The sequence below is a fragment of the Erythrolamprus reginae genome, chromosome 2 (genome assembly GCF_031021105.1).
Source record: "Erythrolamprus reginae isolate rEryReg1 chromosome 2, rEryReg1.hap1, whole genome shotgun sequence".
NCBI classification, from domain to species: domain Eukaryota; kingdom Metazoa; phylum Chordata; class Lepidosauria; order Squamata; family Dipsadidae; genus Erythrolamprus; species Erythrolamprus reginae.
The window spans coordinates 42,100,032-42,114,559 of NC_091951.1; the positions used below are offsets into that span (position 1 = coordinate 42,100,032).

Genomic DNA, 14,528 nt, shown 5'->3' on the forward strand with positions numbered 1-14,528 from the left:
GGAGGAGATAGAGTTAGAGAAAATAATAAAAGAAAAAAGTGAGGGTACCAGGGTGCAAGTAAGTAATATATATATAAGATGTTAGTGCAGTCAGATGGGGGGGTGATCCAAGGATTGACTAAATGGTGGCAAAGTGAGATACAAGTCTACAGAGATGAAAAATATAGTGGAGAATATAAGGAAAACAGAATACAAGAGTTAGGGAAATGAGAAGGAAATATTACATAAGTAGCATTACACACCTGTTCAACTCGCACACTTTCAGCAGAATGTTAAGGGCATTTGTTGGCATGGGTGCCAAGATAAAGGAGTGCTTATGCATATGTTTTGGGAATACCCGGTAGTGCAGAATTTTTCGCAAAAAGTGCAAGAGGATATTAATAGGACGTTAAATATTCGATGGGTAATTACTACGGAAATTGAAAGAGATGTGACACATGCAAATCCTGACTTGCACAAAACCATGTGGGCTGCGTATTTTGAACCAAATTGAAGCTTCCAGATATTTTTCAAGGGCAGCCCCAGATACCTCACATACATTTAATAAAAACAACCCCAACCTCCTTAGGACAAGTGCAAGACAGATTGACTTATTTCCTTGCATGGGAACTAATGTGTCAATACTGAGAACAGCTCCAGGGCATAGCCAAATGAGTAAAAGAAGTAACTTTATTGATGGATCATGTCAGATTCATGGCAGTATTTGGGGGAGAGGATGTCTCTCAGCTGTTCCTGTAGAGATCAAAGCCCATCTTGCTGCAAGGTTTCTTAGTGGCGATACTGCAAGTTTCAGTTGAAGGGTCTTTTATGTCTAAAACAACAAATGTGTCATAAAACAATTATGCAGATTTATGTACAAATAGGTGTAGAACACAGAGAAGCAAGTAGTTTCTTTCTTTTGGTTTGCCGGACAGAATACTGGCCCTGTTGAGGTGTTTTGACCTTCTTTATATCTCAGACATGTCATGTCTTAAAAGTATTATTGTGTTCACTTGTTTACAAGTCAAAGCTTTTTACGTGTGACACTTGAATCCTGCATGCTTCTGTACATGTGCATACATGTGCTATGTAGCAATAGCACTTAGACTTCTATACGCTTCACAGTGCTTTTACAGTCCCTCTCTGAGCGGTTTACAGAGTCAGCCTATTGACCTCCAACAATATGGGTCTTCATTTTACCCACCTCAGAAGGGTATGGGACTTTTTGCCTCTGCCAATTGGATGAAGCTCTTTCCTCCACAGCAGCTGATCGGCCGCTGCCTTCACTCCTTCGCCCAAAGGCCCCTAGCTATTCGCCCCAGCGCTTTCGCCACAAAAATCCAAATTCAGCCACAGCCTTTTGGCCACATGGGACACTTCGCCACCATCCAATCAGAACAGTTGTTACAAAATGCTACCTTTGGAAGGAAAGAATGGGACAGTTTGCTCTTTCATATACAAACACACACATTGAATGATAGAGATGGAAGGGACCTCGGTGGCCATCTAGTCTGACCTCCCCTTCTCGTTCAGGAGACTTACAGAATGAGAGAGGGAAGGGACCTTGGTGGCCATCTAGTCTGACCCGCCTTCTCATTCAGGGCTGAGGCGAAGAGCTAGGGGCCTTTGGGCGAGGGAGTGAAGGCAGCGGCCGATCAGCCGCTGTGGAGGAAAGAGCTTCATCCAACTGGCAGAGGCAAAAAGTCCCATCCCCACCTCAGAAGGATGGAAGGCTGAGTCAACCTGATGAGATTTGATCTGCCAAACTTGCAGGCAGCCAGTAGTCAGCAGAAGTAGCCTGCAGTACAGTAGTCCCTCGCTATACCGCGCTTCACCTACTGCGGCTTCACTTCATCGCGGGTTTCTGAGGAAGTCGATCGGCAGATTTAAACAGCCCGCCGAACTCGATCGGCAGGTTTAAAAAAAAAAAAATCTAAAATTGTAAATACTGTATTTAAATACTGTATCTAAAATAAATACTGTGTGGGAAGGGTTTATGAACACTTAAAACAATGAAAACTTACCAAACAATTACAATATAAATACTTAAATAAGTACTATCAGTCGATAAATTCCCCATCGCGGATTTCACCTATCGCGGCCAGGTCTGGAACGTAACACCAGCGATAGGTGAGGGACTACTGTACTGCACTCTAAACACTGCATCAGCGTGGCATGCAAATTGATGGAGATGGAACAAACTGATAAGATTATTCTACCTTTCTCAACACAACAGAAACTGGGGCATTCAGAGAAATGTAAAGGTAGGTCGGTTCAGAAGAAGAAGAAAAGCATTTCTCAGCGTAAAGCACTAGGAGGCTCACTGCCTCCTGAAGTAGTGATGGCCCACCTCTCCATTCTTTCTTTTCTTTCTTTCTTCTCTCACTCTCTCTTTCTCCTTTCTCCCTTCTCCTTTCCTGTGAAGGACCCCAGAAGGTCTTTAATAGCAGGAAGAAAAGCCAGGCGTTTTGAAACTGAGAACATGCCCATTGGTCATCTGGCATTCTTAGAATTCTCCACTGTTGATCAGCTTACCCTGAGCAAGGAGAGCTTCGCAGCCACTTACAATAATTTATTTATTTATTGGATTTTTATGCCGCCCCTCTCCGTAGACTTGGGGCAGCTTACAACAACAATAAAAAACAGCATGTAACTCCAATACTAAAACAACTAAAAAACCCTTATTGTAAAACTAATCATACATACAAGCAAACATACCATGCATAAAATTGTAAAGGCCTAGGGGGAAAGTGTATCTCAGTCCCGCCATGCCTGATGGCAGAGGTGGGTTTTAACGAGCTTACGAAAGGCGAGGAGGGTGGGGGCAATTCTAATCTCCGGGGGGAGTTAGTTCCAGAGGGCCGGGGCCGCCACAGAGAAGGCTCTTCCCCTGGGCCCCGCCAAACGATATTGTTTAGTTGACGGGAACTGGAGAAGGCCCACTCTGTGGATTCGTGCAGCAGAAGGCGGTCTCTGAGATAATCTGGTCCGGTGCCATGAAGGGCTTTATAGGTCATAACCAACACTTTGAATTGTGACCGGAAACTGATTGGCAACCAATGCAGACTGCGGAGTGTTGGTGTTATGTGGGCATTTTTGGGAAAGCCCATGATTGCTCTCGCAACTGCATTCTGCACGATCTGAAGTTTCCGAACACTCTTCAAAGGTAGCCCCATGTAGAGAGCATTACAGTAGTCGAACCTCGAAGTGATGAGGGCACGAGTGAATGTGAGCAGCGACTCCCGGTCCAAATAAGCTCTCAACTCAAGCTCAGTGTACCTGGGGATCCCCAAACAGTGAGGGATTCTTTCTTTTTTTCCTTGAAGGCTTCCCCGCAGCCCACTTTTGCTCCCAGGGAGCTGCAAGGAGACTTTCTAGGCACACACACCCCCCGCAATCCTTTTGGGCTTAGGAAGCCACCCTGCAGCCCCCTAGGATAGGGATGGCGAACCTATGGCACGGGTGCCACAGGGGGCACGTAGAGCCATATCTGCTGGCACGCAAGCTGTTGCCCTAGCTCAGCTCCAACATGCATGTGTACACAGAGGCCCTGGGAGGGCATTTTTGGCTTCCAGAGAGCCTCCAGGGGGATGGGAGAGGGTGTTTTTACTCTTCCCCTCAGGTCAAGGGAAGCCTTGAGCCTGGGGAGGGCAAAACACGAGCCTAATGGGCCCACCAGAAGTTTGAAAACAGGCCATTTCCAGCCTCCAGAGTGTCTCCAGGTGGTGGGGGAAGCTGTTTTGGCTCTCCCCAAGCATTGAATTATGGGTGTTGGCTCTCACGCATGCGTGATAGCGTGCATGCATGCTCTTTTGGCACCCAAGGGAAAAAATGTTTGCCATCACTGCCCTAGGAGAAAAAAATGGTGCATGTAGGAACTCCTGGAAGGGATGAGGGAAGGGAAGGTTGTGAGGATGGTGAGGCAGGGTGAAGCAAGCTCTGAGGGGGCTAGCATGATTTAACTGGAGGTAGGAAGAGGCAACTCAGTTGGGGCACAGGTCAGGCACCACGTGGGAAGGCAGCTTGGGCAGGCAAGACGCCCGGGAGGTGAGGAGGAAAAGGAAGTTACTGGGTGGGGTGTCAGTACTTTAAAAAAGCTTCTACACCCACAGAAGCTAAAAACAAGATGGCGGCGCCTACTGCACCACCGGGAGAACTGGCTCGGGGGCGTAACAGGCCTGGGTCACTCCCGGTTCTAGCGACTTAGGCCACCAAGTAACTACCGATTCTAGAGAACCGGTCCGAACCAAGAGGAACCACCTCTGCTTATAACCCTAATAAACATACACAGACTTAAAGCCCCCCAAATTAGTATTGAACTCTTTCTTAAAAACATTTTTAAAAAGAAACCCCATTTCTACCATGACCGCAATGATTGTGCAAGTTTGAAAAAGTGAGGAAGTTGAGAAAAAATTAACAACATTTTAATTTTATCCATAAATAAAATTAGACATGATCACATTTAGTACATATTACAGTGATTGGAATTAATACAAATGTAAACACGGTAAAAAAAATTATTTCATATAACAACTCTAAAATACATTAGACCACGTAAAAAATACATCTCAGTACTTAAAGTGTTTTAAACACTAGAGAAAAGTGTTTTTTTTAAAGATAATATTGCCATTTAATATTAATCCAGAGTATCAAGTTCACTTAAATGAAAATAATCCCTAGCATATTTGAGTTCTTTCTATAATAACGTACCTCTGGTTGAGATTTAATATTAACTCGGTTTGAGTTGCTCAATTACATTATTTCTCAAGCCTTGCAAGCTGTTTATTCTAACCCCTGAAATATACTGACATGCTTTAAGCCAGTGTTTCCCAACCTTGGCAACTTGAAGATATCTGGACTTCAACTCCCAGAATTCCCCAGCCAGCATTCGCTGGCTGGGGAATTCTGGGAGTTGAAGTCCAAATATCTTCAAGTTGCCAAGGTTGGGAAACACTGCTTTAAGCACTGTATCTGAGAACCTGAACCTGGGTAGTTTGTTAACAAAGGATGCACTTCAGTTGCAGTATTGCTTATTCTGCAAAACAGCTAATTTAGCCGAATGACACAGTAAATGAATGCTTTTGTATTTCAGGAACAGACAATCTTTTCAGGCTAGGGGATTTATTAGTAATTTCAATAGCATTGCAGGCAATTTCATAGAATGACTGCATGATCAGCTGCTATAGTGGAGAGTTCAGTCACAAGACACGTAGCTGTTTCCCACTATTCCACCTTCAAGATAGCAATAGCACTTAGATTATTATGCCACTTCATAGTGCTTCACAGCACTCTGTGGTTTACAGAGTCAGCATATTGCCTCCAACAATCCGGGTCCTCATTTTACCGACCTTAGAAGGATGGAAGGCTGAGTCAATCTTGAATCGAACTGCTGGCAGTCGGCAGAAATAGCCTGCAATACAGCTTCCCAACCACTGCACCACCACAGCTCTTATCCTCCCAGTAAATTTATGGCAGGTTGTTTTTTTATTTGTTTAGTAATAGTTTATATCTTTTTTTTCATGGCACACTGGCACATGTTTAGCTAACCACCTAACTATTGTAATTCTCATTTTCAAAGAATACCTATGTTAGCTTATTTGGAGCTTGGAATATGTTAGAATCTGCAGCCTACCTGCTTTTATTGCATTTCAGTTTCAGTGATGATGTATAGACTCTGGCAAACACCAAGACCACTGAGAATTAACAACCTTTGGCACTCCACTGCCTTTCCTATCAATTTTACTTTGTGTACCTTTAAGTTCTGTAGACATACATATAAATCAGTGTAGTTGTTTCTCGTTTTCTGACCATTAATAGTCTCTAATAATAAAAAACTCCTGAGACTAGAGACATGTTTTCTCTTCTTAAGAACTACTTCTTTAAAAAAAAGAGTTTTGAATGATAAATATTAAAGAAAGAATATTAAAGAAAGCTTTCTGCAATTTAAAAAGAAACTATTGCCTATCCTATCCCTTTCAAAAAAAATCTATACCTTTTCTTGAAATGTGAGTAAAAACAAAAACATTTAAATTTTTACATGTATAGTTTTTCCTGGAGATCCATAATCAAAGATAATGATTGAATATTACAACACAGAACTTTGATTTTATCGAACAAGTGTGCCTCAATCATGCAATTTTGATAGGCACCAATTTAGAAAAAGTGGTAGCAATTGTTTTATCTTTTTTTGCTGTTAAATCTGGAGCAAATTACTTTATATATAGGTCACTTCCTATATTTTGTAACAATCTATGTACTACTTAGCATTCTTTTTAAATCAGGGATAAATTCTTACATTTATTTGTGTTATTCTTAGTGCACATAATCCTAAATCTTCAGTGAAAACAAGAAACAGACCACTATTCTGCTATGTATTTCTGGAAAGAGTGAGAAAAACTAACAGATTTGAATCTAGCAGTGCTACACTACACTTGCCTCTGGTTTTGCATTACAATCATATTTCACATGATCAAAAAGATATTCATGCTGATTTTCCTTTCTGATAAAAGAATTTAAATCTTACAATTTTCCCACTAGAATTTTATTTTAAAATACAGTGATACCTCTACTTACTAACTTCATTTGTTCCGTGACCAGGTTCTTAAGCAGAAAAGTTTGTAAGAAGAAGCAATTTTTCCCATAGGAATCAATGTAAAAGCAAATAATGTGTGCGATTGGGGAAACCACAGGGAGGGTGGAGGCCCTGTTTCCTCCCAGGAGATTCCTAAAGAGGCCCTCATGGAGGCTTCTCCCCACCTTTTCCCGCCCTGTTTCCTCCCAGGAGATTCCTAGAGAGGCTCTACGGAGGCTTCTCCCTGCCTTTTCCCGCCCTGTTTCCTCCCAGAACGAACTTAATTCGTTCAGTGACCAGGTTCTTAAGTAGAAAAGTTTGTAAGAAGAAGCAATTTTTCCCATAAGAATCAATGTAAAACCAAATAATGCGTGCGATTGGGGAAACCACAGGGAGGGTGGAGGCCCTGTTTCCTCCCAGATTCCTAGAGAGGCCCCTGAGGCTTCTCCCCGCCTTTTCCAGCCCTGTTTCCTCCCAGATTCCTAGAGAGGCCCCACAGAGGTTTCTCCCTGCCTTTTCTGGTTACAGTTTCAGAGGGTCGGGTTTGTAAGTGGAAAATGGTTCTTGAGAAGAGGCGGAAAAAATCTTGAACACCCGGTTCTTTTCTAGAAAGGTTCGTAAGTAGAGGCATTCTTAGGTAGAGGTACCACTGTAATTGGAAGAACTTACAATGCTACACGCCCACAGACATTCAGTTTGCTTTCCACTGTGTTCATGTTTCCATTATCTTGGCTGCCCTCCAGAAAACGATTCTTCTCTAGCGTTCAAAATGTTCCTTTAATCACTTGCAGAAATCCTTGCCTCCCTTATAGAGTACAATGCAAATCTTTATTTGAAGAGTCAGATTGCATGAGGTAAGAAAACGTACCGTTCGTTTTTTTTACTCCGACCAGAGCAAGTCTAACCCGCTCCAGATGTTAGGGCAGTGTAAAATTCACAAAACACCATTTAAAAGAACTGGAAGAAGCTGTGTGGACAACCCTCATGAGGTTTTATCCCTGGAAAGCAAGTAGGATACTATTAAGCACCTGTCTCCATTAGTGTATATTAATTCTATGAGAACTTGGGATATTGCTCATCTCATGGTTTAAATATTAAACAATTATAATGGTGTACTACGCAAGGATCCCAAATTCCCCTCCTTTACTGAGAGGCCGGGTGAGTTTCCTTAGGTTCCTTGCTCAGCAGTTCTACCTTAGTGTTTCCGGCCTCCCGAGTTGCAAGCTCGTGATCAATCAACCCGAGTTGGTGCAAATTGAGAAGAGAATCAGCAATAATCCGCGCGGTCCTCTTCTGGTAGCCCCCAGAGGTCACCATCAGGATAGGGATTCTGTGCTTCCGAGCAGCTCTGAACACAATTTCGTCTCTTTCAATAATGCCCTGGAAATTTAAAACACCAAAGGTGTGAAGCAGCAAATATTGGATTTCCTAAGAGTCAATCAAATCTACACCTCATAGTCTGACAATACTGCATGTACTTGACACCAGTAATGGGTTGCTAGCCGGTACGCACCACACTGCGTACCAGTAGCAAAAATGGAGCTGCACGCACAGGTCTGGCGGGCACACGGGCGTGTCCGAGTGAGACTTGGCTTCTGCACATGTGTAGGAAGCTAAATATGCTCAGAATATTTGCCATTCATAAGATTTCGCTTCCTACACATGTGCAGAAGCCAAATCTTATGAATGGAGAGTATTCTGAGCAGAGACAAGCGGTGTGCCACAAGAGTCTGTTCTGGGTCCTATTCTTTCCTATTCCTATTCTATGCTTGGCTGCATAGCTAGAGGTATAACAAGCAGGAAGAGGGAGATTGTGATCCCGCTATATAGAGCGTTGGTGAGACCACATTTGGAATACTGTGTTCAGTTCTAGTGACCTCACCTACAAAAAGATATTGATAAAATTGAACGGGTCCAAAGATGGGCTACAAGAATGGTGGAAGGTCTTAAGCATAAAACGTATCAGGAAAGACTTCATCAACTCAATCTGTATAGTCTGGAGGACAGAAGGGGAAAAAAGGGGGGGGGGGCATTTAAATATATTAAACAGGTGAAAATGGGCAGTTTTTTGCAAAAATTGGGACATTTACTGCCTTTCCCCAGCCTCCAGAGGCACTCCTGCAGGCCCCCCGAAACCCTCTCTGTGCCCTGGGTTTTTTTTGTAAAAACAGGTGAAAAATGGGCCCATTTTTCTGAAAAACAGTGTGTGCAGAAGGTTTGGGAGGCCTACAAAGTGCTTCTGGGGGCCGGGGAGGACAACAACTTTTTTTCTTACTTATCTCTTCGAAATCATGCTGCGTCTTATACACTAGTGCATTTTATAGTCTGAAAAATATGGCACATCCGTATGTTCCCACGCTCCCATAATATTTTTGGAATAAAATTTGAGCACTACATAGTCCAAGTCAATAAGTAAGGGGGCATCAGATTAAAAACATTCAATCGTTGAAAGTAGAAACAAAGAAAAGGAACTAAAAAAAAATGAGATTAACTCAGAAGTATGAGGTGGGCGCCATCACTCAGACACTGACAAACTATCGTAGCCTACTATAAACATTTTGTGATCTACAAACCTCAGGTGAAATAGCTAAGCCTCCCAGAGGGTCACCATCCAAAATATCAGTTCCAGCGTTATAGATAATGATGTCTGGTCTCATTTCATTCAGTGCACCTTCCACGTGAGTTTTCACTTTCTGAAGGTATTCAGTGTCCTCTGTGCCCCAGTCCAATTCAACTCTCCGTTTTATGGCTCCTAATATTTACAAGGATTATGGCACAATTAAAAGGGTTTGGGAAGGATTAGGAATAAGGATACAAAAAACCAGCTTTTGATAATTAGGGCACTCATATTTTTAGACAAATCTAGGAGGATTTGTAAATAACTGTAAATAACTGTAATGTAAATAACCCCTCTGTGAACCTTATAAGTAAATAGTAATGGTTTATTCTATGAATAGGATTTTCGGTTTTTTACTGAAAGAGTAGTAGATCCTTGGAACAAACTTCCAGCAGACGTGGTAGATAAATCCACAGTAACTGAATTTAAACATGCCTGGGATAAACATATATCCATCCTAAGATAAAATACAGAAAATAGTATAAGGGCAGACTAGATGGACCATGAGGTCTTTTTCTGCCGTCAGACTTCTATGTTTCTATGTTTCTATGTTTATTTTATTCAAAGGTACAGATTCCAGTAAATTTTACTACCTACATACAACCTTGCAGCCTTAAATGATAATGCTATCCTCAGGGAACAATACTGTATTACATTCTGAGTGTAATAATTTCATGATTATCACTATTATTATTATTATTTATTAGATTTGCATGCTGCCCCTTTCCGAAGACTCGAGGTGGCTTACAACAATAACAACAATGTAACAAACCTAATACATTATAAGAAGTCTAAAACCCATTATTTTAAAACCATACAACACACTCATACCATACATAAATAGTATAACCCAGAGGCTCAGTTTCCCCATGCCTGGCAGCATAAGTGAGTCTTGAGTAGTTTACGAAAGACAGGGAGGGTGGGGGCCAGTTCTGATCTCTGTGAGGAGTTGGTTCCAGAAGGCCGGGGCCACCACAGAGAAGGCTCTTCCCCTGGGGCCCACCAGACGCCATTGTTCTCAATGGGACCCAGAGAAGGCCAACTCTGTGGGACCTAATCTGTCACTGGGATTCGTGCGGCAGAAGGCGGCCCCGAAGGTATTCTGGTCCAATGCCATTTAGGGCTTTATAGGTCATTACCAACACTTTGAATTGTGACCGGAAACTAATCGGCAACCAGTGCAGGATTACAAATTAGATTGTATTAATTAGATCATATTAATTTCAAAAATCTACTTACGTTTAGCAAGTCCATCTCCTGGATAGATATACCTGTTGTAAACATCCATAATATATACTCTCCTGTCCTCCAGGAAGTCTCTTTCATGTCCATTTCCCTACAAGTTAAAATAATAAAAACTCATTAATTAAGCCAAATCATTTCATCTTTGGGTTTTTTTTTAATATATAGGTTAAAAGAACTGCAAAAGAGTTTATTATGATATAACAGAATATAATTGTGTGGGAATGTTATTGATATCAAGATGAATTACAGCAAGCAGCTATTATAGGATTTCTCTGAATTGTTAATGCTAATAATTTTGAATTATTAGGCAATACTAGTTCAGTTTCCATGTTCAGAGCTATATAAACATATAGTGCTCTTCCCAAATATGAATCTGAAAAAGCATAGGGAACTAATGTATTTATTTATTTTATTTATTTATTTATTAGATTTGTATGTCACCCCTCTCTGTAGACTTGGGGTGGCTCACAGCAACAATAAAACAATGTACAACAAATCTAATAATTTAAAAACACTAAAAACCCCATTATTAAAAGCAAATATACACACAACCATACCATACATAAACTGTATAGGCCCGGGGGAGATGTCTCAATTCCCCCATGCCTGATGGCAGAGATGGGTTTTAAGGAGTTTGCGAAAGGCAAGGAGGGTGGGGGCAGTTCTAATCTCCGGGGGGAGCTGGTTCCAGAGGGTCGGGGCCGCTACAGAGAAGGCTCTTCCCCTGCTTTTCCATCTTGGATTTCTTCTTGTCACCTTTAAGATACTTTTATAAGATTTTTTTACTCAACATCTGCGATTTTTAAGTTTTCTGGAGATGACAATTAATTATAGTGGTCCTCACTTAATGATCATTCATTCAGCAACTCTACAAATTTGTGACTTGGAATTCCATCCATCACAGCATCCTTAAGGTCACATGATTATCATCTATCACCTTTAATGATTTCTGACAGGCAAAATCAATGGGGAGGCTTGCAGAAAGTCGCCAACAACAACCGCATGATGTCCTTGCTTAACAACTAGTTGTAATTTGTTTAATGATGGCAACTCAGTGTGCCAGCACTGGGGATAACTCAGAAACACGTGTCTAATCCACTATGGTTCTCAACCTTTCTAATGCTGTGACCCCGTAATACAGTTCCTCATGTTGTGGTGATCCCCAACCATACGTCTAGCACCAATTCTCCCAACAGAGCTTTAAGCTAATTGGCAGGAAGGTCAGAGGGACACCCCCACTGCAAATGTCTGATTGGTCGGATTGTAAAAATATGTTCCAAGGTGCCAGAATAGAAGTTTTAGTTCCTAACACCATGAGAAATTTGTTTTTTTTCTCATGGTCATAGGCGACCCCTGTGAAACGGTCATCTGACCCCCAAAGGAGTCCCAACCCCCAGATTGAGAACCACTGCACTATAGTTACGTTATGCTATACAGTGATCCCCCGCTCGTTGCGAGGGTTCCGTTACAGGACCCCCCGCAACGAGCGGGTTTTCGCGAAGTAGCGCTGCGGAAGTAAAAACAACATCTGCGCATGTGCAGATGGTGTTTTTACTCCCGCAGCGCTAGCGAGGAGCCGAAGATTGGGGGCGGCGCGGCTGTTTTAAAATGTCGCCGCCGGCATGGGGGGCTTCCTAGCAGCCCCCCAAACCCGGGTTGGGGGTCCGGGGGGTGCTGGCAAGCCCCCCATGCCAGCGGCGACATTTTAAAACAGCCGCGCCGCGCTGGCTGTCGGCGCTTTCGAGCTGAGTCCCGGAGCGAATTCGCTCCGGGACTCAGCTCAAAAGCGCGGACAGCCAACGCCAGCGAACGGCTTCTCCGCGCTGGCTGTCGGCGCTTTCGAGCTGAGTCCCGGAGCGAATTCGCTCCGGGACTCAGCTCAAAAGCGCGGACAGCCAACGCCAGCGAACGGCTTCTCCGCGCTGGCTGTCGGCGCTTTCGAGCTGAGTCCCGGAGCGAATTCGCTCCGGGACTCAGCTCAAAAGCGCGGACAGCCAACGCCAGCGAACGGCTTCTCCGCGCTGGCTGTCGGCGCTTTCGAGCTGAGTCCCGGAGCGAATTCGCTCCGGGACTCAGCTCCAAAGCGCCGACAGCCAACGCCAGCGAACGGCTTCTCCGCGCTGGCTGTCGCCGCTTTTGAGCTGAGTCCCGGAGCGAATTCGCTTCAGGACTCAGCTCGAAAGCGGCGAGAATGAACGGCGTGGGCGGGCGAAGGGCGGGCGGCAGCGAGGAGTTTGCGTGGGCGGTGGGGAAACTCCTTGCTGATGCCCGCTGCTCGCCCTCCCGCCAGCAAGAGGGGGAAGACCCAGGGAAGCCGCCCAGCAGCTGATCTGCCGGGCCCCATCTACGCATGCGTGCCCATAGAAAAAAAGGGCACACATGCGCAGATGGTGTTTTGACTTCCGGGTTGAAAAATCGCAAATTACCCTGTTCGCAATGGTCGGGGACGCAATAACCGGGGGATCACTGTATAACAAATGTGGCAAATCATTTGCACTGCTTATTCCTTTTCCTTTTAGTATTAAACTGACAACGAGCCACACATTTTATGGATTATAATTTTAGTATAGCTAGACCATGTATAGACTGGAAATCATTAAAGTCGGAAATCATTAAAGGTGATAGATTGACAGACTAGATTTTTTCATAGATTTTAGTTATTATTTTACACTAAAATTCTTAATTGTATATTTACTGAGTGTTTTTATTCAGGTCTGCTGTCTATGACTGTAATAGAAAATTGAATTAAACTAGGGATAATTTGCTTAATGATGGCAACTGAGAGTGCCAAAACCTCCATCATTAAAAGACCTATCACATGACATTGGTTTTTTTTATCATCGCACTGCTTATTAGCAACAGCAATTTTGATCCCAATTGCTTAGTTAATTGAGGAATACCTATGTTGCATTAAGCATTACTTGTTAAGTTTTGTTTTGTAAAAATATACTGGAAAATGAGTTTTTTTATGGTGGTACATCTCAGGACATTTAAATTTCATCACTCACCTGATGTGCATCCAAGTCTATAATAGTTGCCCTTGAAACTCCTTCTACTCTTTCAAATAAAAACTGAGCAAAATAAATCAAAAATAGGAAAGAAAAGAAATTTTAAAATTTTAAAGATAACATTTTGCACAAGCTATGAACTTTTTAAAGAATTGTGTCATATACGATAAGGGATATATCGTGGATAATTTATTTTAACACCATAATACAGGATATCCATTTGAAAACATTCCCAACATTTCAAACCGTTTATACTGAAATTTATTTCTTTTCATCCATAAAATACACATACAGGGAAAAAGCAACTTCCAATCTGAAGTTAGTTGGGGGAAAGATCAAAAGCAACATGAGAAAATATTATTTTACTGAAAGAGTAATAGATCCTTGGAACAAACTTCCAGCAGACGTGGTTGGTAAATCCACAGTGACTGAAATTAAACATGCCTGGGATAAACATATATCCATCCTAAGATAAAATACAGAAAATAGTATAAGGGCAGACTAGATGGACCATGAGGTCTTTTTCTGCCATCAGTCTTCTATGTGTCTATGTTTCTAGACATCTATTCAAGAATCTAGTTCACACACACATCCTGCTAAGCTAACATTGATCAGATTAATTTGTTGCATTACTCTTTCAATTATGGTTTGCACGTTACAGCTTCTTTCTTTTGATATACGATATAAGATATCTTTTGATATAAGCGCCAAGGTGGCACAGCAGGTAGAGTGCAGTACTACAGGCCACTAAAGCTGACTATAGATCTGCAGGTCAACAGTTCAAATCTCATCACCAGCTCAAGGTTGACTCAGCTTTCCATCCTTCCGAGGTGGGTAAAATGAGGACCTGGATTGTGGGGGCAATATGCTGGCTCTGTTTAAAAGTGTTACTGCTAACATATTGTAAGCCGCCCTGAGTCTAAGGAGAAGAGCAGCATAAAAAATTGAATAAAAAAATAAAAAAATATACAATGTTAAGTCTCAAACACTCTAAATACAGTGGTACCTCGAGATACGAGTTTAATTCGTTCCGGACCTGCGCTCTTAAGTCGAGCAGCTCTTATCTCAAACGACTTTTCCCCATAGGAATTAATGTAAATAATTTTAA

At 42.5% G+C, this 14,528-nt stretch overlaps 1 protein-coding gene across 1 annotated transcript in view; it reads right to left on the reverse strand.

Annotated features, from left to right (window-relative positions):
• Window positions 1-682: 682 nt before the first annotated feature.
• The window catches only part of HDAC11 (histone deacetylase 11), a 42,420-nt gene continuing 28,574 nt past the window's right edge, over window positions 683-14,528 (reverse strand). Inside the window, exons 7-11 of the mRNA XM_070737969.1 lie at window positions 13,421-13,483; window positions 10,407-10,503; window positions 9,124-9,302; window positions 7,745-7,930; window positions 683-811 (exon numbers count right to left, since the gene is read on the reverse strand). Coding sequence (XP_070594070.1) covers window positions 806-811; window positions 7,745-7,930; window positions 9,124-9,302; window positions 10,407-10,503; window positions 13,421-13,483 — 531 coding nt within the window. The 3' untranslated portion in view covers window positions 683-805. The remainder of the gene's footprint in view (window positions 812-7,744; window positions 7,931-9,123; window positions 9,303-10,406; window positions 10,504-13,420; window positions 13,484-14,528) is intronic.